At 45.3% G+C, this 25,628-nt stretch overlaps 2 protein-coding genes across 2 annotated transcripts; both read right to left on the reverse strand.

Annotated features, from left to right (window-relative positions):
- Positions 1 to 15,549: 15,549 nt before the first annotated feature.
- LOC114574130 (uncharacterized) lies at positions 15,550 to 18,550 on the reverse strand. The gene is made up of 3 exons (NM_001369627.1): positions 17,913 to 18,550; positions 16,377 to 17,454; positions 15,550 to 16,291 (listed from the first exon to the last, which is right to left on the reverse strand). The coding sequence occupies exons 2-3, from the start codon at positions 16,869 to 16,871 to the stop codon at positions 15,701 to 15,703; spliced, it is 1,086 nt and encodes a 361-aa protein (NP_001356556.1). The 5' UTR covers positions 16,872 to 17,454; positions 17,913 to 18,550; the 3' UTR covers positions 15,550 to 15,700.
- LOC100192521 (uncharacterized) lies at positions 17,712 to 19,927 on the reverse strand. Its single transcript, NM_001369622.1, has 2 exons — positions 18,555 to 19,927; positions 17,712 to 18,328 (listed from the first exon to the last, which is right to left on the reverse strand). The coding sequence occupies exon 1, from the start codon at positions 19,072 to 19,074 to the stop codon at positions 18,559 to 18,561; it is 516 nt and encodes a 171-aa protein (NP_001356551.1). The 5' UTR covers positions 19,075 to 19,927; the 3' UTR covers positions 17,712 to 18,328; positions 18,555 to 18,558.
- Between the last annotated feature and the right edge of the window lie 5,701 nt (positions 19,928 to 25,628).

Consider the following 25,628-nt stretch of genomic DNA (forward strand, 5'->3'; position numbering starts at 1 on the left):
TATTAATGAATATAAATGACTTTGAAGTACAAATGTACCTTCGGTCTTGCGGAAGGCAAAAAGTACGAATGTGATGCGAAGGCAAAAAGCAGGTTCGCGTGAACAGTACAGAGGTACTGTTCATCTATTTATAGACACAGGTCGCAGCCTGTGACAAATTACAATTATGCCCCTTGCGGAAGTTTACAACATTAACTCGGACATACATGTATAAAAAGGTCATTCTGCCTCTATGTCGGTTTAAAACGCCGAAGCTCCATGAAAAGGGACCTTCGGCCATCTCTTAGAAACGACTTTGGCCGAAGCTGCTTCTTCGTGTGAGACCTTCGGCGTACCGAAGCACGACCCCAACAGTAGCCCCTTTCGCGGTGCTAGATCGTTCTTCGTAACGAGCTTGGCCCGTGAAAAAAAACCTCTTCAGCTTCGGGAAGCCGAAGGTCCAAAAAACACCTTCCCTGAGCTCGTTGCGGAGAAACGATCCGACTTCCGAGCGCGTGCCAAGCCCACTTTGCAGAGTTACTGTTTGGTCTTTGCGGTCCACTGCACAGCGGGTATGAGTTACTGCGCGCCTGGTGTAACAGTTCCACCGCTTCGCCTTCCTACCTGCAGCACTATATAAACAAACAGGTGGGTGTGAAGTTACCACAGCATTCATTGCTATTTGCACTGTTTCGCTGCCAAAATTTTTCACCATAGCCGAAGCTTAAGTCTCAGAATCGAACGAAGGTGCTTCTCAACGTCCGCTTCGTCAGAAAGAAGAGCTTCGGAGAAAAGAAAAAAAAGGAAAAAGTTTTTGACTTCCCAAACTTAGAATCAAATGGCGAGAATACGATCTACTGCCAAAGTTGTACGTGAGGGAGACGAAGCCGAAGGTTCAGACACTGTGCCCATCTCCGAAGCAATGCAGCGTTCCGGTCTACTGACTACAGAAGAAATGCCTGCTGCTGAAGCAGGCCCAACAACTGCCGAAGGAAAAGAAAACATTGAAGGGACTGACTCCGAAGATGACTATCACCTTGCTATGCCCAGCAAGCCCAGTCACCTGGATTTTGGGAAATCAACTGTTTCAAAAGCTGACCTTTCGAAGATGGTGAAAGCAGGTTATTTCAATGAGGACCAGAAGAAGCTACTCCGCTTCGGGGAAGAAGAAACCACCCCGAAGCCAAGGAAGGATGAGATTGTTATTTTCAAGAGTTTTTTAAAAGCCGGGCTTAGATTCCCTCTCCACGATATTGTTGCGGAGATACTAAGGAGGTTTGGTATCTACTTTCATCAATTGACTCCTAACGCCATCGTTAGGCTCAATGTTTATATCTGGGCCCTCCGAAGCCAAGCTGTGGAACCATTTGCTGACAGCTTCTGCCGAGCTCACGAATTACATTACCAAACAAAGGCCAGAAAAGATGGGCTACATGATAATTTCGGTTGCTATAATTTTGCCTACCGGAAGACAACAAAGTGTCCTGTCATCAGCTACCGAAGCAAATGGCCAGCAGGTTGGAAATCTGAGTGGTTTTATGTAAAAGTCGATGAAGACAAAGAAAAATTGGTACAAAGCCCTCTGGAGTTAATCTTCGGAGAGACAAGGCCACAATGCCACATTGGCGACCTAAAAGGTCCCACCTGGGCTGCTCTGGGTGAATTTGAAATTATCTCAGAACATATTGGCACCAGGGATCTAGTTCAAGAGTTCTTGGCATTCAGAGTTTTCCCTACTCTAAAAGAGTGGGAGATGCCGAAGCTGGAGGGAGAGAAGAAGAAGGGGGAGCTTGTCCGGCTTCCCTATTACTTCAAGTTCAAGAAGTTCTTCAAAAAACCCTGCAAAGAATGGTTAGACACTGTTGAGGTGATGTGCAACGAAATCCTGGGGAATTACTCCAAAAAAGAGGATCAACTAATGACAGCAGCCTTCGGTGCCCGACCGAAACGAAGGCTGAACCGAGTGCTTGACGCCCTAGGCTTCGAATACCCAGACTACGAACAATTGAACAAGGGCACCGAGGGCCTCAAAAGAAAAAGAGTAGCCGAAGCTCTGATCAGGGATGAAGAAATACCAGCAAAGGAGAAGAAAGTTCTCAAGAAAAGAAAAATATCTGCTCCGAAGCGCAAATCACCCGAAGAAGAGGAGACCCCCACACCGCCTTCTACCAGCGACGTGAGGAAATTTTAAAGGTAATGACTGAACCCATGCCTACGAAGCTAAGTCCACTAGGGCTCCAACTGACGAAGCTTTTTGAAAAGGTGGACGAGCCGGATCAACCGAAGATAAACAAACCCAAACGGCAAAGAATTATTGCGGTAACTGAGGTTATCGACAAAACTCCACCTAGGTTGTCAATTCAGAAAACGGCAGCTGCTGAAGGTAGAGCTTCGGAAGTCGCGGCTACCGAAGCTGCCACACCCGAAGATGTAAATTTAGAAACTACTCTTGAAAATATTGACAAAATTTTGACGGAAAACATTGAAGAAGCTGCCACCGTTACTGAAGAAATCCTGGCCACAGTGCCAGGGAAAGGGAAAGAAATAGTCGAAGAAACTCCGGACGACGAAGCCTATTCTTTCCAGAATCTAATTGGGCAGAAACTGACGAAGGACGAAATAGAAGAACTCAAAGACTATGCCAAATCTTGCGGCTACAAGCCAGGAGCCCTTCTATTTGGGGGTGTAGATGATGAAAAACTAGGCTGTATTCGAGACCAGACTGGAGCTAAGGTAATCTGTACTCTATCGAAGAGTATCGGTTTTCCGAAGTTAGAGACAGACATCAGCCGCTACCGACGACAACATATCGTCGGCAGCTTGTTTTATTCTAACTTCAAGGTAAACAACCTTTTTCTCTGGTTTTTATTGCCGTTAACAATGAAAATATTACTTAACATAAGTTGTTTCTGTTCAGAGCATGCTACTGAGCAAAGCTCTGAAGATGCAACAAGACTTGGAGGACAAAAAGCACGAAGCTATAATTGAAAACTTGGAAAGCAAAATAAAAGAGCAATCTGCCATCATTGAAAAGAAAAACTTCGAGCTCCAATCGACCGAAGGCTTGCTGGCTGAAACTGAGGCTAAAATATTAGAGTTAAATTCGAAGCTTATCAATCGATCAAAACAATTTGATCAGGAGAAGCTAGAACTGAATTCGAAGCTTAAAGCCGAAGTCCAGACCAGCTCAGAATTGAAGAAAGCATTAACAAGCCTTCAAGACAAATGCTTGAACTTTGGCAATAATTGTATTGGACGATTAAAGAAGATATTTTACTCTGTTGGAGCCAGCAGTGGGAAATTTAACCCTTCGGCGGAAAATTTACCCCAGGCCTTCGATCATATTGAAGCTGAAATCGAAGAGCTTGACGAAGTTATAGCCGGGCACGGCGACTTCTGTGCCTGGGTAGCTTCTCGGGGTACCGCTGCTGCATTTCTGAAGGCCGGCTGCGAACATGGAAAGGTTGTCAACAGGCCCAACTTCACCTTATCTTCATCAATCCTGGATGATATGCCCGACCTCGCCCGAAGTATCTCCAATAGATTTATAAAAATGGTATGGACAAAGGGCGGGCGAGAGAAAGCTGGAGACGAAGCCCGAAGTCATCTTGAACCAGTAAGAAATGACATTTCGTGCTTACCTTTTCCTTTGGGCTTGATTCTTATGATTCCTTGACTCATGTAGGATGACGAAGGTGAAGATGATGCCTAGGATATGTCGCCGAAGTTGTCGTCGAAGCTGAAGCTTAATGAAGACTAGCAGAAGTGTGCTTTAGAAAAACTCAGGATAATTTTGTAACAACTCTTGTAAATAGAATTAAACTGTTCTTCAAGGAACTTTGTACATACCTTGTAATATATTCTTACCCTTCGATTGAGGTGCTTTGATGTGGACGAAATCAGTTTTTTGAGCCGAAGGCGAAAAAACACCTTCCCTTCTTTTCGTACACAACGAAGCATAAAAGGCCGCTTCCTCTTTTTGCCGAAGCCTTTCCTTACATAACAAAACATAAAAGACTGCTACTCTTATCTGCCGAAGCTTTTATTTACATAACAAAACATAAAAGACTGCTACTCTTATACACAACGATTCATAAAAAACCACTTCTTCGAAACCTTTCTTTTACATAACGAATCATAACAAACCATTTATCCGAAACTTTTCTCTGTGCCGAAGCAACCATTTAGGAACACAAATGCTATGAATGAATGCTTATGCATGCAAATGCCATGATGTAATGTGCAAATGAATGTCCGAAGCGTATGTCCGAAGCCACACTCATCCATCATTTTCTTAGGAGCAAACACACGTCAGCTCTGCATTCCCTTAGGAACGACTTTGGAGCATCTTTGCCTTTTACTTAGGCAGTATCAGCGTTGACTTTTCGCTGTAAGCTCTGCATCCCCCTAGGGACGTCTTTGGAGCTTCTTCGTCTTTTACTTAGACGGTATAAGCTCTGCATTCCCTTAGGAACGACTTTGGAGCTTCTTCGCCTTTTACTTTCGGCGGAATCAGCGTTGACTTTTCGCTGTGAGCTCTGCATCCCCTTAGGGACGTCTTTGGAGCTTCTTCTCTTTTTTAGTTTCGGCACTCGATGGTGCGCTCTCAGCTTTTACATTTACATTCTTTGGGGGATTTTGCTCTTATAAAACTAAAAAGGAAATTACATAAGATGGCCCCATTAAAAACCTTTCTCCCCCTTTAGAAAGGAAAAGGGTGCCATGAAAAAGAAAAGAAAAGTCAAAATTACATCGAGTTATACATAAAACCGCCGAAGCTCATCCGCATTCCAAGATCTTGGAATTTCATTGCCATCCATGTCCTTCAGTCTGTACGAACCAGGCCTTGACGAAGATGCTACTAAGAAAGGCCCTTCCCATTTCAGTTGCAATTTGCCCACTGTATCCGGATTGGCCACTCTCCGAAGCACCAAGTGTCCTGGCTCAATATTTTTTAGCCGGACCTTTCTATCTCGCCATTTAACTGTTTCAGCCTGGTACTTATTGATATTCTCCACGGCCTGAAGCCTGATCCCTTCTAAGGCATCTTTTTCCACGAGACAAGTATCTTCGGGACCTGATTCTGCCGAAGCTACCACTCTTATTGATCCAGCTTTGGCTTCTTCCGGGGTTATTGCTTCGTCACCAAATAACAACTTAAATGGGGTAAAGCCTGTAGATCTTGATGTTGTTGTGTTATGGCTCCATACCACTTTGGTAAGCTGATCTGGCCACTTTCCCCTTGGTTGATTAAAGATTAGCTTCATTATTCCTGTCATTATGATGCCGTTGGCCCTTTCAACAAGCCCATTCGACTCCGGGTGCCTGACTGACGCAAAGTGGATCTTCGTGCCAATTTGATCACAAAAATTTCTGAATTCTTCGGAGTCAAATTGTGTTCCATTATCTACAGTTATAGCCTTCGGCACTCCGAAGCGACAGACAATATTCTGCCAGAAAAATCTTTGGACAGTGGCCGAAGTTATTGTAGCTAATGGCTTCGCCTCAATCCACTTGGAAAAATATTCCACAGCAACTACAACATATTTCAGATTGCCTTGAGCCGGTGGTAATGGGCCCAGCAAATCGAGGCCCCACCTTTGCAATGGCCAGATGGGTTGTATTAGCTGTGTCAAAGACGAAGGTTGTTTTTGATCTCTTGCACATTTCTGACAACCTTCGCACTTTTGAACTAACTCAGCTGCATCCGAAGCTGCCTTCGGCCAATAAAATCCTTGACGGAACACTTTTCCAAGTAATGGCCTGGATCCGATGTGGGATCCACAAAGGCCTGCATGTATCTCCTTCATCAACTCTATACCTTCGGCTCTAGACAAGCACTTGAGCAGCGGGGCACAAACTCCATGCTTGTATAACTCCCCTTCTATAATGATATACGGACGAGCTCTTGCCTCTATTCTTTTATTATAAGCTTCGTCATCTGATAGGAAGTTGCCCTGAAGGTAAGAAATTATTTCAGTTCTCCAATCTTCACTGTACACAGGAGAAATAGTAAGAACTGCTCTTTCAAGTAACTCCACTGAAGGTGCCTTTATTGTTTCGAAGAATACATCCGAAGGTAGCGGCAGCCCCTGTGCTGCAGACCTGGCTAACAAATCAGCATGTTCATTTTGCCCTCGAGGGATATTCTTAACAGAAAATCCTTCGAAGGAAGCTTCGATCCTTCGGACTGTGTCTAGGTATTTTTCAAGCTTCGGGTCTTTAGCCTTGCAACTTTTGTCAATATGACCCGAAACAATCTGAGAATCAGTTTTAAGGATCGCCCTCCTGATCCCCATCGCCTTTAGTTTCCGAAGACCCAGGAGCAAGGCTTCGTACTCAGCAATATTATTTGTGCAGCTGAAGTCCAGTCTTGCTGCATAGCAAGTTTTAACCTTGGACGGTGAAACCAAAACAGCAGCTGCTCCTGCTCCGAAGGTTCCCCAGGAGCCATCACAAAACACTGTCCATGCTTCGGCATCTTTATTCGCTTCTTCGCCCTGAGCCCCTGGCGTCCAGTCGGCAATAAAATCTGCCAATGCTTGAGACTGGATCGAGGATCTGTGCACATAATCAATGTAAAATTCATTAAGCTCCGCAGCCCATTTTCCAATTCGGCCAGTAGCTTCTTTATTTCTCATGATATCTTTCAACGGCTGCGAAGAAGGAACAATAATATTATATGCCTGAAAATAATGCCGAAGCTTCCTGGATGCCATTAGAACGGCATACAACACCTTCTCCAGTTCTGTATAATTTTTCTTTGAGACACTAAGGACCTCAGATACAAAATATACTGGGACCTGCTTCTTGATTTGTCCATCAAACTTCTCCTGCACAAGTGCCGCACTTACTGCTGAGTGCGAAGCTGCCACATACAACAACAGAGGAGCCCCTGGCATTGGTGGAGTTAATGTTGTTAGATCTATCAGGTATTGCTTGAGTTCTTCGAAAGCTTTTTGTTGAGCTGGGCCCCATTGAAAGACTTCAGCTGATTTTAGCACCTCGAAGAAGGGTAGATTTCTTTCCGCTGATCTGGATATAAATCTGTTAAGAGATGCCAGTCTTCCTGTCAATTTTTGGGCCCCCTTTCTTGTGGTTGGTGGCTCCATTCGAAGTATAGCTTCGATTTTATTTGGGTTAGCTTCAATTCCCTTTGTTGAAACCAAGCATCCAAGGAACTTACCCTTCTTTACTCCGAAGACACATTTTTCTGGATTCAGCTTCAGACCAGCTTGTCTGAAGCTGGCGAAGGTCTCCTGCAGATCAGCAATATGGTCTTCTTGCTTCGTGCTTTTTACAATAATGTCATCAACATAGGTCAACACATTTCTGCCTATCTGAGATTGGAGAACCTTCGCAGTCATCCTGCTGAAACTCCCTCCAGCATTCTTAAGCCCCTCAGGCATCCGAAGATAGCAATATGTACCACTTGGGGTTATGAAACTAGTCTTCGGCTCATCCTCCTTTTTCATCCAGATTTGATGATAGCCTGAGTAACAATCCAGGAGACTCATGAGTTCCGAAGAAGCTGCTGCATCAACTAAAGAGTCTATCCTTGGCAGCGGGAACTCATCCTTCGGACAAGCCTTGTTGAGATCTGTGAAATCAATACACATTCTCCACTTTCCATTGGCCTTCTTCACCATAACAGTGTTAGCTAGCCATTCTGGATACTTCACTTCTCTGATAACTCCTGCACTTAGGAGTCTTTTTACTTCGTTGCGAGCCCCTTCGGCCTTGTCATCAGACATTTTCCGAAGCCTCTGTTTGCGGGGTCTGAAGGATGGGTCAACATTGAGCGAATGTTCAATAACATCCCGATTCACTCCACAAAGATCATTGGCTGACCATGCAAAAACATCTTTATTGTTGAATAAAAACCTTATCAAGGTTTTCTCTTGATCTTCAGATAATTGCGAGCCCAATAGCACCTTCTGCTCTGCTATATCCTCACACAGCAGCATGGGCTTCGGCTGATCAGCCGAAGCTGCTTTTTCCCTCCTGAACTTGTACTGTTCACAAGCTTCAACTCCATCTATATTATGGATTGCCTTGGAATCAGTCCAGCTTCCTTCGGCCCTTCTGGCAGCTTCCTGACTCCCATGAATAGCAATAGGCCCTTGGTCCGAAGGTATCTTCATGCAGAGATAAGCTGGGTGAAGAATTGCTTCAAAAGCATTTAGGGTACCACGACCAATGATGGCGTTGTAGGGGTATTCCATGTCAACAATATCAAACACAATTTGCTCAGTCCTTGTGTTATTAACAAATCCGAAGGTTATCGGCATGGTAATCTTCCCGAGTGCCACAATCTGCCGCCCTCCGAAGCCACAAAGAGGGTGCGTAGCATCATGAATCTTGTCTTCAGGCTCTTGCATCTGTCTGAAGGCTTTGGCAAATATAATGTCAGCTGCACTGCCTGTGTCAACTAGGACATTGTGAACCAGAAACCCTTTGATCACACAAGAAATGACCATAGCATCATTGTGAGGATAGTCCTTGAGCTGAAGATCTTCCTGAGAGAAGGTAATTGGAATGTGAGACCATTTTGACTTAATGAAGGGTCCCTGCACTCCAACATGCTGCACCCTTCTCTGAGCCTCCTTCTTCTGCTTTTTGTTAGCTGGCTCTGAGCAAGAACCGCCTGTTATCGGGAGCACCAGCTTCGAAGCCGAAGCAGCTCCAGCTTGAGTGTTGAACGAAGCCATCAGCTCAGAAAGGTGGAAGTGAGTTGACCGGAGGTGGGCGCCAATGTTGGGGACTTGTTCTCAAATGCTTCGAATTAAGAACAAGGCAACACAGAAAATGTTAAGTATTAAGGTCCTTCGTCCTTCATAACGATATATCCCTTCGGGATATATAGCATCTCGGACGAAGGTTACAAAGAACATACCTTCGTAAGCATAACAACGAAGAATAAAGCATTCACATAAATCATGAAATAAACATGTAAATATTATCATAGAATTATCTCTACTTGTATTAATGAATATAAATGACTTTGAAGTACAAATGTACCTTCGGTCTTGCGGAAGGCAAAAAGTACGAATGTGATGCGAAGGCAAAAAGCAGGTTCGCGTGAACAGTACAGAGGTACTGTTCATCTATTTATAGACACAGGTCGCAGCCTGTGACAAATTACAATTATGCCCCTTGCGGAAGTTTACAACATTAACTCGGACATACATGTATAAAAAGGTCATTCTGCCTCTATGTCGGTTTAAAACGCCGAAGCTCCATGAAAAGGGACCTTCGGCCATCTCTTAGAAACGACTTTGGCCGAAGCTGCTTCTTCGTGTGAGACCTTCGGCGTACCGAAGCACGACCCCAACACATGGTAAGTAGCATAGGCAAGTAATATGCGAATTGATTCAAGCCTAGCTATGGGTGCATAGGTTTCACCGAAATCCAAACCTTCGACTTGTGAATATCCCTTGGCCACAAGTCGAGCTTTGTTCCTTGTCACCACACCATGCTCATCTTGCTTGTTGCGGAATACCCACTTGGTTCCTACAACATTTTGGTTAGGACGTGGAACAAGATGCCATACCTCATTCCTCGTGAAGTTATTGAGCTCCTCTTGCATTGCCAACACCCAATCCGAATCTCTTAATGCATCTTCCACCCTGTATGGCTTAATAGAAGACACAAAAGAGTAATGTTCACAAAAATGTGCGACTCGAGATCGAGTTGTTACTCCCTTATGAATATCGCTGAGGATGGAGTTCACGGGGTGATCTCTTTGAATCGCTTGGTGGACTCTTGGGTGTGGTGGTCTTTGACCCTGTTCTTCTTGATCATCTTCCTTGTCTTGATCATTGGCATCTCCCCCTTGATTATTGTCCTCCTCTTGAGGTGGCTCTTCTTGATCTTCTTCTTCATTATCTTGAGCCTGATCCTCATCTTGGGTCGGTGGAGATGCTTGCAGGGAAGATGACAGTTGATCTTGTGCTTGTGTGGGCTCTTCGGATTCCTTAGGACACACATCCCCAATGGACATGTTCCTTAGCGCGACGCATGGAGCCTCTTCATCATCTAATTCATCAAGATCAACTTGCTCTACTTGAGAGCCATTAGTCTCATCAAACACAATGTCACAAGAAACCTCAACTAATCCAGTGGATTTGTTGAAGACTCTATATGCCCTTGTGTTTGAATCATATCCTAGTAAAAAGCCTTCGACAGCCTTAGGAGCAAATTTAGATTTTCTACCTCTTTTAACAAGAATAAAACATTTGCTACCAAAGACTCTAAAATATGAAACATTGGGCTTTTTTCGGTGAGGAGTTCATAAGATGTCTTCTTGAGGATTCGGTGAAGGTAGAGCCGGTTGATGGAGTAGCAAGCAGTGTTGATTGCTTCCGCCCAAAACCGGTCCGGTGTCTTGTATTCATCAAGCATGGTCCTCGCCATGTCAAGTAGAGTTCTATTCTTCCTCTCCACTACATCATTTTGTTGTTATGTGTAGGGCGAGGAGAACTCATGCTTGATGCCCTCCTCCTCAAGAAAACCTTCAATTTGAGAGTTCTTGAACTCCATCCCATTGTCGCTTCTTATTTTCTTGATCCTTAATCCGAACTCATTTTGAGCCCGTCTCAAGAATCCCTTTAAGGTCTCTTGGGTTTGTGATTTTTCCTGTAAAAATAACACCCAAGTGAAGCGAGAATAATCATCCACAATTACAAGACAATACTTACTCCCGCCGATGCTTATGTAAGCTATCGGGCCGAATAGATCCATGTGGAGTAGCTCAAGCGGCCTGTCAGTCGTCATGATGTTCTTGTGTGGATGGTGGGTACCAACTTGCTTCCCTGCTTGACATGCGCTACAAACCCTGTCTTTCTCAAAATGAACATTTGTTAGTCCCAAAATGTGTTCTCCCTTTAGAACCTTGTGAAGATTCTTCATCCCAACATGGAATAGTCGGCGATGCCAGAGCCAACTCATATTAGTCTTAGCAATTAAACAAGTATCAAGTTCAGCTCTATTGAAATCAACTAAGTATAGCTGACCCTCGAGTACTCCCTTAAATGCTACTGAATCATCACTTCTTCTAAAGACAGTAACACCTATATCCGTAAAAAGACAGTTGTAACCCATTTTGCATAATTGAGAAACAGAAAGCAAATTGTAATCTAAAGAATCTACAAGAAAAACATTTGAAATAGAATGGTCAGGAGATATAGCAATTTTACCAAGTCCTTTGACCAAACCTTGATTTCCATCCCCGAATGTGATAGCTCTTTGGGGATCATCGTTTTTCTCGTAGGAGGAGAACATCCTTTTCTCCCCTGTCATGTGGTTTGTGTGGCAGAACCTCCCAAGTTATTGGGCCCACATGCACATGTCCTTGTCTCAAAGACCTCAGACAGCTATGCATGTGCACTAAATAACTTAACAGGATCCGTATGATTGCCCCAAGGACATCGGATAAACCACTTACAACCAGAACCGCGGGATTAAGTAACACAAATCACACACACACAACATTTTTGCAGCGGAAATCTTATTACCAAATTTTACAGGTTATAAAAATTTTACATTATTTTATCGGAGTGATTACAAAAGTATAAGTTTGAAATATATGCTAGCTCAAGTGACCATCCTCAATAAAAAGTATAGAAGAAGTACTTAGACTTATAAGAAGGCCGAGCCCACCGGCACTTAACACCATCAACAGCAGCACAAAATTAAAACATGAAAAACAACAGGGAATAAAACTCTGAGTATGGAATTACTCAGCAAGTCTTACCCGACTAAGGAAAAGACTCTCAAGGGTATGCTGGATTTGGGAATCAAGGAGAGGCTTTAGCAAAAATCAACTTAAATACTTTTGTAGAAATAGCTTACTAAAGTGAGTCCTTACTTTCAATATTTTAACGCCAGATTAAATATTAATAGACTCTGTTTGCATATGGTCTACTTTCACCATCTCATCAATACAACATCATTTTTTATTCATGAGGTTCACATCCTGACTTAGGTTGCAGGTCAGTGACCAAGTCTTCATGTCCGCGAAGTTACGGCGATCCGAATCGATTATACTCAGCTGAGGATCTCCAATCACACGACATATGTAGCACTTAATGCTTGCATATGTCAACCCGCCACCGGGGTTCTTAAGACCAGATCAGGTTCACGCGAACCGAGAGCACAGATACACCACCGTCCAGCCTCTTGCCACGGAGGGTACACGCTACTCTCGCCACCGCTCCACGCCCATTCTGTGTTATCTTATTCTGGCCTTAGTCTACCCGAGGCAAGGCTTACCCATGACGAGGCATGTGACCAGTAAAAGGGTCCTCGGTCAGTAGGCCAACATACGCATCCAATCCTTAATCAACCTAGGTAGAACATCACTTGTTCCTAGCCCAAGTCCCGATTTAAGTACTTCCACCCTTAGGATTGTTTGTATTCCTTAGGATGAAAATAGCATCAAAGGGAACTTTGCAGTAAGATCCCGCCACGCTCTCAATGAAAATATTCTTGCAGGTAGAAGCCATCTTTCCTCAGGATAACCCCTGAGCAAGGCCTTAACGCAAAAGACAACCTCTATCCACAAGATCTGAGCAGGGCTAAGCATTTTTGTAAATCATATTTTGATACTTCACCAGAAGTATCTAATAAAGGTATGGATATCAAGGAAGGCAATGCATCAAAGGGTTTCGAAACAACTCCTATAAACCTAATGCACATTTCACTAGACTTAAAGTGTGCAAAAATTATTTAAAAACACAAGGAAGGGGTTGCATGCACCGGGGCTTGCCTGGAATAAACACTATGTTAGTGTTTGTTAGATGACGTCCGCTTGACGAGTATCCCTCAACCGAACATTCGCTTGATTTAACCATCTTCAGGTTGGTCCATCAGCTTCACCATGCAGAGTAGTCCACGCTTGGGGTCGACTTGACTCAAGTTCTTCGCATCTCGTGGTTAATCAACGTACCTAAATGATTTGCATAATGCACATGGATGCATATAAACAAGAATATCACAAACCTAAATAAGGCTACACGACGGTGAATTAAACACCTAGCGGCGAGGCGTTGTACTATTTTCTACGGAAAACACTAGTTATCAGCGTACGACTAAGCGCAATAATCACGGTTTTCTAGATTAAACGAACCTAACGCAAACATCACAAACAACACATTAAACATAATCAGCCTAAACACAACTCATTAGCTAATTGGTTAAATGCTAAATTCATCCACCGCTTTATAAATTATACCACCTTGCTTCCCAAGAACCAATTTAATTTTATCAAACAATTATAATTCGTCAATAGTAATACTAACAATATTATTGTCTAGACATTTTAAAATACTAAATTTAACCTACGTGTCACCGAAATACTATATTCTACAAAATAGAACTAGTTCGAATATATTCTGCAACTAAGACTGTCTCCAGCATCGTCCCCTAAATTTCGTCCCCTAAAGGAATATTCTCTGTCCTTTACAGAACACTCTAAAAGATTTTGTCCTCTATATATTCTCCGTCTCCAGCAGCGTCCTCTAAATTCCGTCCCCTAAAGCTACAGTGTTAACAGATTCACATTTTCCATTTCTTTTTCATTTTTCTTTGTTTTCTTCTCATTTGACGCTACATAAATGATACGTAAAAATTGTATTTATTAATTTTGAAAGTAATAAAATCGAAATATGTTTTCTTCTCATTTGACGCTACATAATATAATATCGTTCGCAAAATATGTTTTCAAATGGACAAGCTTGCACCGTAAGCCAGTACTCTTCTTCGAGAAGCCATAGCCTAGCTTCCCTTGCACGACAAGCGCATGGCTTCTATCCGAAGCGTACTTGGTTTATAAATACCAAGCGAGCCTTCCATACTTCACTCAACCTTGCCTTTACAAACTCCACAACCATGAATCCCTACTTAGAAAACAATTTTCTTGTGCGGTTGATGGAAGAAATGGAAGAGGAAGAAGAAGAGTTGCAGTTGGCGAGGCACATGGTCAATAGGAGGCGACGTGCACGCAATGAGCGTCGTCATGGTGGTTCGATTCCAGGGCGTGTTAGGATTCATCGTGATCACATGAGCGGCGATGCAAGAATCCGAGCGGACTACTTTGGAGCGAACCCGATGTACACGGATGCTCAATTTCGTAGGAGGTATTTACAATTAACACATTCTTTTTACCATGTACAAAACTTCATGACCCCTATTATGACAGATGAATTGTATGGTAGGTTCCGCATGTGTCGCCATGTCTTTGAGCGCCTTGTTGATGTTGTGCAACAAGTGGATCCTTATTTTATTCAGCGTCCAAATTGTGCGGGTGAGATTGGTCTTTCTGCTCTACAGAAAGTTGTTGCTGCTGTTCGAATCCTTGCTTACGGTATTCTGGCTGATGTCGTTGACGAATACGTACGTATTGGGGAATCTACTGCTCATGAGGCATTGAAACACTTTTGCACGGCCGTCCAAACCGCGTTTGCTCCGTATTATCTCTGTGCACCAAATGCAGAAGATATCGCACGCCTTCTCCAAGTTGGCGAGTCACGTGGGTTTCCTGGTATGCTTGGTAGTGTTGATTGCATGCATTGGGAGTGGTGTAACTGCCCAAGTTCATGGAAGGGGATGTTTACAGGGCGTGGTAAACATCCTACCATGATCTTGGAAGCTGTTGCGTCGTATGACCTGTGGATATGGCATGCATATTTTGGTCTGCCAGGTAGTTGCAACGACATTAATGTTCTTCACCGTTCAAACCTTTTCGAAAGGCATCTGAGCGGTGACACACCTCCAGTTTCATTCATTGTGAATGGTCACATGTACAATATGGGATATTACCTAGCGGACGGGATTTACCCTGACTGGCCCGCATTTGTCAAGACAATCCGTAACCCCTACGACGTTAGAACCCAACACTTTGCAACAATTCAAGAGTCTGCTCGAAAAGATATAGAACGAGCTTTCGGTGTACTCCAGAAGAGATGGGGTGTGGTCCGTGGACCTGCATACGGTTGGAGTCCTGAACACATTGGGGACATCATGAAAACATGCATAATATTGCACAACATGATAGTAGAAGACGAAGGTCCATTGTCTTTGAACACAACCTTTGAAAACATCGGAGTGCTGGCAGACACAACTCAAGGTTCAATGGAAGAACGCAACGACTTCGTCAATCAAAGGTACAACCAACTGAAAGACCGCAACAAATATACTCAGCTACAGGTAGATCTGATACACCATCACTAGGCGCGACATGGATCCGGAGTTGCATAGGAGGCAATGAAACAAGTTCTGTCATGGCTGTTCTTATCTACTGTCGAACTGTCTTTGTTTACTTTACATTGTTCTACTGTTTGTTTTAGTGTCATGTCTGTTCTTATGAAGTGTGTGTACTATGTGTCTTAGAGTCGAAGTGTCGTAGTGTCATGCTGCTGTTTCAATTCAATAACAAGGAGTACTACTGTCATGCAACCACATGTTCAACAAAAACTTCAAAGCAATAACTGCACGAAGCTCACAGTTCATCAAACCAAATAGTTCAACACATATAGTAAAACATTCAGGTACAAACCATGACAAATAGTTCAAAACAAATACTTGAAAACAAATAGTTCAAAGACGACCTAAAAAAATCTGGTACAAACCAGATTAGGGTCTGACGACAGCAAGCTCACAGAAACAAGTCCGAGTACGCCTCATTCATAAATGACAAACAAACATATTAAGTAAGGAACCTTCACTGGCCAGATGAAGTAGACCCAGTAACCCTTGCCAGTATCTCTTGTTGCTTGGCTTCATAGTACTGGCGGAGTAGAGGGTTACATTTGCTCAAATCCATGCTTAAGATCATTATCTCCTCTTCCTTGTCCTCCTTTAGTTTCTGCCTTTCAAGCCTTAATTTCTCTAGGTTCAACTTCTTCTTTTCAAGGAGCAATTTCTGCCCCTCATTTCTGTTCATTGAATCCAACTTCTTTTCCTCAGTTGTAACAGCTGTTTTGTACACTGACAGGCGCTCCAAAGAAAGATCTCCCATGCGTGTCATAAACTCAGAATCTGATGAAGATGTGTCCACAGATTTAGTCCTCTTTGCCTTTTCCTTAGAAGAATCTCGACCAAGTGGCCTCTTGGATGTGAAGCTTGATGGTACAGATTCTTCTGCATCCAAATCGACAGTGTTAGAATGTGTGGGATTAGCGTTGGCTTGCTGATGTTGTTGACCCATGTGGTTGTCCATCCATTTTGGTTGGTCCTTAAGAATGGCCCAACAGTGTAAAAAGTGGAAAGGCTTCTTCTCAATTGCTGCAAACCTAGAAGCTGCCAGTGATGTCTGCCACATATAACAAATGGTTACAACAGGAACATACTAACAATCCTCTAAATAGTGATGTGAAAATGTTACATGAAAGATGTACCTTGTCTGCGTCACTGAGTCCACTAGGATTCTGTCGGAGGACTGCCATCATGTATCCAGCAAAAGTGGAACAATGTGTTTTGATAGTATCCCATCTACTCATCAAAGATTTTGTGGACCTTTCTGGCAATGTTCCTCGTCTTGAGTTGTATGCTTGAGTAATCCTACTCCAAAATCCTTGACGTTTCTGCCCTGTGTTAATAATGGGATCGCAACTAACAGCAAGCCATGCATGGCATACCCTTGTGTCCTCTTCAGCAGTGAAGTTTGCTAGCTTAGTTCTTTGAGTTGGCTTTTTAGTAACAGCTGGTGTTCTTGAGCCCTCGGGTTGCCCATCAACTGGAAATTCAGAATGTTGTGTTCCAATAGGCTGCTCGTCAATCTGGCTAAGGAAGCTTCCATATTGAGACATCACCTGGTTCCAATCACTCCCCATTCTATGCAATAGAGGCAGATCAAACATGATACAAATGAGCATGTAGTCATCATGTAACATGGTATAAAGTAAGGCAAACAGAGTCCAACAAAACACAATAATTATTGTAGTAACTGAACCGGATTCAGTTTACATAGACCAGAACATTAAACTCCCCCAAAAGCATGATCATACCAACCGACAAGTACACCTGAACATAGACCTGAACATGCTACAATACTTCTACTGAAGTTAAACCTAGAACACTAGTACGGATATGTGTCGTCGGTTGAGTAGTCACGACCATCGTCGTAGCCCACAAGGTCTTCATAGTTAATTGGTGACTCTTCGTCTATCAGTAGGTCGTCTTCTGAACCATCTTGTATGAGAAGGTCCTCTACTGCTTCCTCTTGATGTGGATGTTCTTTCACTTGACTGTTAGCCATATTTTCTACCTCCCACTGAGTTTGCACTGCTACGTCTTCAAGATCCTTGGCGAGGTCGTCAATCTCAACTAGTGCTCGGTTCAATTCGTCGACCAAAGGTGAGTTGAAAGGCTGGAAGGCTGATTTGACGACATCAACGATGTCACAACTACGCTTTTGAACAACTCTGAGCAGAGTAGCCAGTGCTTTACGGAGCTTTTCGTTCTCCGAATCCATGGCTACATCAAACACAGTGTTGAATTAGTTAACACTGACTACAATTTACGTATCTTATACAAAGTACTCAATCGAAGGGATTCGAAACTATGAGTACACAGTTGAAATGAACCCTTAATCAATGTACATTGCATCTATGTGAACCTGTTATAAATTTGCAGATTAGGTTACCATGGTCGCATACAAAATTAATGTTGAGTAATTTGAATCTGGACAGAACCGAATCATCGGGGACGAACAACCCCCCAAACCCGAAATGGATCCCCCAAAACCGGTCTAAATTTAAGCATCCGGATACAACAATAAGCCATTGATGCATGAAATTGAAGCGCATTATTTAGAATGCTCCAGATCGTAAACCCTAAACATCCCACAAACCCTAATCCATGCCCCCAAATCCGAACAATAAAATACGGTAATGATTCAGTACTAAACAAAAAAGGATTTGTGTAGTTCGTACCTCGCTCTTTGCGGATCTGGCTCGGTGGACCGAATCGAAGACGAAGACGACGGCGGCGAGGAGCTTCTCTTCCTTTTGTCGGCTGCCTTCGACGAAGTCGGTGGACGACGAAGCCTTTTGCCGATGGCGACTCTCCGGCGACGAACAGGGGGAAGCTGGCTTGGATCTTGGGTTGCGGTGGGTCGCGCGGCCTCGGTTCGAAGGGGTGCGAGCTCTACGCCGACAGACCCGCCTCCGCACGGCCGCTTCTCGCCCTCCTGCCTCGATGCCGGCGGCGAAGCGCGCTGGATCGAGGGCTCGGCCCCGGAAGATGCAGTCGCCAGCGCGGGGTAGGAGGACGCGGAAGTTTCCTCGCGGCGGCTGGTGGACGAGCAGCGTGGATAGCGCACTCCCGGAGCCCTCCACATTTAGAGTGCCTGCCACATCCTCTAAAATTTAGAGGACGCTATAGAGTCCCTTGCTGGAGCCGTAGGGGACCTGACAGTCCTCTATATTTAGAGGACAGGACCCTTTACAGGAGACAGCCTAAACTTCTCGAAGCACACCTTGCTTTGCTGGTATTTCTAATTTAATCGTATACGTATACATAGTGTCTTATTTTACGATCATAAAACCGATAGTAAAAATAGCGAATCAGCTCACCACATCACAACTCGATTTGGTAGTTGCTTGAACGACGACGGCCTTCAGCTGAAGTCCTTGATCGAACATCTGGCGAGCGTGACCGACGAGCTAAGGCTAAAGCGAAGCTTGACGACGAGATCGTGTTTGAAGCGAGCTGGTGGTGTTTGAAGCGAGCTGGTGAGGTGGGGTTTGAACAGAGGATGACGGGTTCGACGACTCGACGGTAAACGCGAGCACGCACGAAACCCAACGACGAGGACCTAAGATGTGCGACACACGACACGCAGCGATCGAGCGATGACGATGAACAGAGAGCTTCGCGCGAGGCCAACAGATAGCTTGCAAGCAGGGACTTTCCGGCACACGGCGCGTAAGGAGTAGGACACACGCCGACGAGTTGAGCGACGGCCGGGAGCTCAACGCGCGGCACCGGAGAGCTCGGCCGCCATAGGAGCAGGGAACAAGCGCTGGAGCTGGGCGCGGCGTACGTGTGCAGAGGGCTCGACGACGGCCGGCAGAGGGAGCTGGGGACCGCCATGGATGCAGAGCGCGCGCGCAGCGAGCAGAGACGGCGAGCTCGCGCGCATGGAGCAGAGGGAGCTGGGCGTGGCAGAGGAAGCCACCATGGGGAGGACCTCGGCTGCGACGGCCAGGGAATCCAGGGCGCTGGGCGTGCGCGCGATGAACCAGGCGAGCCAGGGATGCGCGCGAGTCAGCCAAGCGAGCAGAGCGAGCAGGAGCCGGAGCGTCGCCCTGAGGGAGGAGGGCGCGCAGAAGCTTGAACCCAAGCACAGAGGAACGACCATGGCTGAGAGGGGCTCGAGCGCGCTGGCTGTGCAGAAGCTCGGGAGGATAGAGGAGGGCCGCAGGGCTAGGCACCGGCAGGGGAAAGCTGCCGCGCGAAGACTGGGCGAGCGCAGAGGCGCGGCTTCACGCGAGCGAACAGAGGGAGGAGCAGAGAGCTCGGCCGGCGAGTCAAGAGCTGCGCGGCTGGATGTTGCTGCCGGCGAGCAGGGAGATTAGAGAAAGGAGAATGCCGCAGGGGAAGCGAAGCGCCATGGCAGGGGATAGAAGCTTCAGGGAGGAGCTCCGTACTGCAGAGGAGCAAGCACCAGGGAGCTCCAGCCGGCAAAGATGGAGGTGGACGCGGCACTGCGTAGAGGAGGGAGAAGGAGCGGTCTGCGCTGGGGAAGGAGCGGCTGGGCAGCACCGGCGGGATTTTATCCAGAGCTGAAGCGGCGCGGCAGATTTTTTGAAGACCAGGGCGGCGGCGAGGATAAGGGAGGAAGACGGCTGTGACAAAAATCAGGGAGCTCGGCTGGAAATATCATGGAGATAAGGACGGTAGCTGCTTCAGGAAAATATCCCAGCGCGAGCAGGGAGAGTGCGGCTAGGGAAAAAAATTTCAGAGAGAGAGCAGTGGGCAAATGAATATGTGCAATTCTTAGCGCAATTAGATAAAGTCGATAGCAAGAAAAACAATATAAAAACTAAATCGTGGTGAATGTCATAAGAGGATATTTTATTTAGTAAAAGGAATTTCAGAATATTAGAATTTGAGCTTGATAAAAGCATCCGAGTAAGTCAGGCTTTCGAAGTCGTATTCGCGCGAGAGATGAATTTTAAATAATCATCGGACGCATCGATTTTTAGAACAAATATGTTCCGACAGCACGAAAACTTCGGAAGAGCTCGGACAGATAGAAATAAAAAAAGACGTCGCGCTCGCGACAAACGAAACAGATGCGATAGCTAAAAATCGCGATAACGAAAATAATTAGAATTTAACATCTGTTTTATCCACTGATATTTCGTGCTTAAGTCCATACTCGTTGTCGAGCAGAATATAAACATCTGTGATGTTACAGTTTGTGCATCCGCTATCAATGATCCAACTTGAGCCCCCGGATGCATAAACCTACAAAACAAGTTTAGGCCTTGTTCTTAGGTACCCAAACGGTCTTGGGTCCTTTCACATTAGAAACAAGCACCTTGGGTACCCAAACACAAGTCTTTGAGCCCTTGTGTTTGGCCCCAACATATTTGACAACTACTTTGCCTGATTTGTTAGTTAAAACATAAGCAGCATCAAAAGTCTTAAATGAAATGTTATGATCATTTGATGCAATGGAAGATTTCTTTTTAGGCATTTTAACATGGGTAGAATGCCTATAACTAGATGTCTCATTCTTATATATAAAAGCATGATGAGAACCAGAATGAGACTTTCTAGAATGAATTCTCCAAATTTTATACTCAGGATAACCAGCAGGATATAAAATGTAACCCTCGTTATCCTGTGCCATGGGACCCTTGCCCTTAACAAAATTGGACAATCTTTTAGGGGCATTAAGCTTGACATTGTCTCCCTGTTGGAAGCCAATGTCATCCTTAACGCCAAGGCGTCTCCCATTATAGAGCATGCTCCTAGCAAATTTAAATTTTTCATTTTCTATTTCATGCTCATTGATTTTACTAGTTAGTTGTGATATGTGATCATTTTGTTATTTAATTAAAGCTGGGTGATCATGGATGGCATCAATATTGACATCTCTACATCTAATGCAAATAGAAATATGTTCAACAGTAGAAGTAGAGGGTTTGCAAGATCTTAATTCCTCTATCTTAGCATATAAAGTAGCATTCTCATTTTTAAGACAGGAAATAGAATCATTGCAAACATTTAAATCCTTAGCCTTAGCAATTAATTTATCATTCTTAGCAATTAAACTAGCATTATCATTCTTAAGATTAGCAATTGAATCATCACAACCATTTCTCTTTTCAACCTTAGTGATCAAATTAGCATTTTCAATTCTAAGGTTGGAGATAGTGTCATGGCAAATGCTAAGCTCACTAGTTAATTTTTCACATTTCTCTAATTCCTGAGCATAAGCATTTTTCACCTTAACATGCTTTTTGTTTTCCTTAATAAGGAATTCCTCTTGGCTATCCAAGAGTTCATCCTTCTCATGAATAGCACCTATCAATTCATTCAACTTTTCTTTTTGTTGCATGTTTAGGTTGGCAAAAAGAGCAAGCAAATTACCCTCATCACTAGATGTTGTATATTTAGTGGAGGCTCTAGATTTTACCTTCTTCTTTTTGCCGTCCTTTGCCATGAGGCACTTGTGGCCGACGTTGGGGAAGAGGAGGCCATTGGTGACGGCGATGTTGGCGGCGTCCTTGTCGGAGGAGGAGTCGGTGGTGCTTTCGTCGGAATCCCATTCCCGACACACGTGGGCAGCGCCGCCCTTCTTCTTGTAGTACTTCTTCTTTTCCTTCCTCCTTCCCTTTTTGTCATCGCCCCTGCCACTGTCACTAGAAATAGGACATTTTGCTATAAAGTGACCGGGCTTACCACACTTGTAGCACACCTTCTTGGAACGGGGTTTGTAGTCTCTCCCCTTCCTTTGCTTGAGGATTTGGCGAAAGATCTTGATGATGAGCGTCATTTCCTCGTTGTCAAGCTTGGAGACGTTGATGGGGACCCTACTTGATGTAGACTCTTCTTTCTTTTCCTCCATCGCTTTGAATGCGACGGGTTGCACCTCAGGTGTGGAGGTGCCGCCTTGCTCGACAATTTGTTTGGAGCCTTTGATCATTAACTCAAAGCTCACAAACTTTCCTATCACTTCCTCGGGAGACATTAGCTTATATCTAGGATCACCACGTATTAATTGAACTTGCGTAGGATTACGAAAAACGAGTGATCTTAGAATAACCTTGACCATTTCATGGTCATCCCATTTGGTGCTCTCGAGGTTGCGCACTTGGTTGACCAAGGTCTTGAGCCGGTTACATGGCTTGTGGCTCCTCTCCTTGGTTGAGGATGAATCGATCGAGCTCCCCCTCGATCGTCTCTCGCTTGGTGATCTTGGTCACCTCATCCCCTTCATGTGCGGTCTTCAGCACATCCCAAATCTCTTTGACACTTTTTAACCCTTGCACCTTGTTATACTCCTCTCGACATATAGAGGCAAGGAGTATAGTGGAGGCTTGGGAGTCAAAGTGCCGGATTTGGGCGACCTCGTCTGAATCATATGCTTCATCCCCCACGGATGGTACCTACGCTCCAAACTCAACAATATCCCATATGCTTGCGTGGAGTGAGGTTAGGTGATGTCTCATTTTATCACTCCACATACAATATTCTTCACCGTCAAAAACTGGTGTTTTGCCTAATGGGATGGAAAGTAAAGGAGTGTGTTTGGAAATGCGGGGATAGCGTAAGGGGATCTCACTAAACTTCTTGCGCTCATGGCACTTAGAAGTGACGGACGGAGCGTCGGAGCCGGAGGTGGATGGTGACGAAGAATCGGTCTCGTAGTAGACCACTTTCTTCATTTTCTTCTTGTCGCCACTCCAGTGCGACTTGACGCGAGGAGGTGATTACTCCCTTCGTTTGTCGTTGGACTCCCTTGATGGAACCTTCTTGTGGCTTGTGGCCGTTTCCATCTCCCTCTTAGCGGATCCTCCCGACATCACTTTGAGTGGTTAGACTCTTAATGAAGTACCAGGCTCTGATACCAATTGAAAGTCGCCTAGAGGGGGTGAATAGGCGGAAACTGAAATTTATAAACTTAAAGCACAACTACAAGCCGGGATTAGCGTTAGAATTAAATCCGAGTCCGAAAGAGAGGGAAAACAAATCAACCAACAAATAAAGCGGATGAACACGGTGATTTGTTTTACCGAGGTTCGGTTCCAAAGAACCTAGTCCCCGTTGAGGTGGTCACAAAGATCGGGTCTCTTTCAACCCTTTCCCTCTCTCAAACGGTCACTTCGACCGAGTGAGCTTTCTCCTTAATCAAACGGGTCACTTAGACCCTGCAAGGACCACCACACACTTGGTGTCTCTTGCTTTGATTACAAGTCACTTGAGAATAAGAATGGGAGAATAAGAAAGCACGATTGCAAAAGCCAAGCGACAAATAACACACAGATCACTCTCTCTCTCTCTCAGGTCACTAATCACTAATGATCACTTGTCTTAATTGTGGAACTTGGAGAGATTGGAAGCTTTGATTGTGTCTTTGAATGGATTGCTAGCTCTTGTATTGAATGTAGAGTATTGGAATGCTTGGGTGAAGTGAATGGAGGTGGTTGGGGTTGTATTTATAACCCCCAACCACTTCCTAGTCGTTGCCCCTTTATGCCGACCGCGGACGGTCCGCGCCCCTGGTCCGGACGGTCCGCGCCCCTGGTCCGGACGGTCCGCCCCTGCACATCAACGGCTGAAATTGCAACGGTCAGCAGTAACGGCTATATCAACGACTATATAGCATTTAATGCGTCGTTAGATGTCAGATAAATGCAGTCACTGACGGTTCGGTCGTGCACCCCGGACGGTCCGCGAGGATGCTATAATTCATTTTACCGAACCCGTCACCTTCAGGTTTTTCGGTTCTTCACCGACCGAACGGTCCGCGCCTGAGGCCGGACGGTCCGCGCTTGGTCTCGGACGATGCTTGCTTTTCCATCGGACGGTCCGTAGTGTAGACTCATGTTTTTGCATAGGTTCTGTCCGAGGGTCACCCTGGTGGCGCGGACAGTCTGTCGTAAGGGCTCGGACGATCCGCGCGTAAGTGTTTTTCCAAAAAGCTTCTCCTGTCCGGAATAGTCTACGGTATTCCAGACAGTCGATTTAGAGTAGTTGTAGATGAACTTATGCACCTGTGAAATGATCAACTAGGCAAACTAGTTAGTCCACAAGGTTTGTGATGGTCGTCAAACACCAAAATCGATTATAGGAAATATTGAGGCTATTTCCCTTTCAGGGCCAGACCTCGATCCACTTGGAGAATTTGTCGATGGTGACCATCAGGTGCGTGTTGCCCCCAGGTGCCTTCTGCAGAGGACCGACGAGGTCCAACCCCACACCGCGAATGACCATGTTTTTGGGATCATTTGTAGGGCCTGAGTCAGCATATGTGTTTGCTTCGCGTAGAACTAGCACCCTCAGCAGGACCGCACGATCTTGATGGCGTCAACTACCATGGTTGGCTAGTAAAACCCTTGCCTGAAGGTGTTGCCGATGAGGGTCTAGGGCACCGCGTGGTGCCCGCAAGCCCCCGAGTGGATTTCTCCCAGCAACTAGTACCCTTGGCTGATAGGTATACATCATTGGAGTATTCCTGAAGGGTTGCATCAGTACAACTTTTTCTCGTCTCCTATCAGCACAAAGGTTTTTGCTCGGCGGGCGAGGCATCGGGCTCGGCCTTCCCTAGAGGGATCTCTCCTCGGAGGAGGTACTCTAGGTAAGGCGTCCTCTAGTCTAAGGCTGGGGTGGCCCTGTCACTATCGTCGTCGATCTGCATAGCCTGGAGCCTATTAGCCAGGGACATTTCATCGTGGGGGCGAGCTCGGACGACTCCCTAGGCATCACCGAGGGATTGTAGATGTCCCTGGCAAAAACGTTCAGGGGGACCATGGTCCGTCCCGAAGAAATCTTCGCCAGTTTGTCTGCTACCTCATTGTCACGGCGTGTGACATGGTTGAGCTCCAGGCCATAGAATTTATCTTCGAGGCGCCAAACTTCCTCGTAGTAAGCTTCCATCCTTGCATCATGGCAGCTCAAGTTCTTCATCACCTGGTCGATGACGAGCTGGGAGTCGCCTCGGACGTCGAGGCGCCTGACCCCGAGTTCGATGGCGATGCACAAACCATTGACCAGGGCTTCATACTCGGCGACGTTGTTGGACGCGATGAAGTGAAGCCACACGACATATCGTAGATGTACGCCGAGGGGCAAGATGAAGAGCAATACAGTGCCCACCCTGGTTTTCATCAATGATCTGTCGAAGTACATGGTCCATAGCTCGGCCTAGATTGGATTTGTTGCCAACTGGGTATCAGTCCATTCAGCTAGAAAGTCGGCCAGGGCCTGGGATTGGATGGCCTTCTTGGGGGCGAACAAGAGAGTTTCTCCCATGAGTTCGACCGCCCACTTGACCACCCTGTCTGAGGCTTCCCTACTCTGGACAATTTCCCCCAGAGGGAAGGACGACACCACCGTCACGGGATGAGACTCAAAGTAATGACGCAACTTCCGCCGAGCTAGGACCACCACGTAGAACAACTTCTAGACTT

This window comes from Zea mays, chromosome 7 (genome assembly GCF_902167145.1).
Source record: "Zea mays cultivar B73 chromosome 7, Zm-B73-REFERENCE-NAM-5.0, whole genome shotgun sequence".
In the NCBI taxonomy this organism is placed as follows: Eukaryota; Viridiplantae; Streptophyta; class Magnoliopsida; order Poales; family Poaceae; genus Zea; species Zea mays.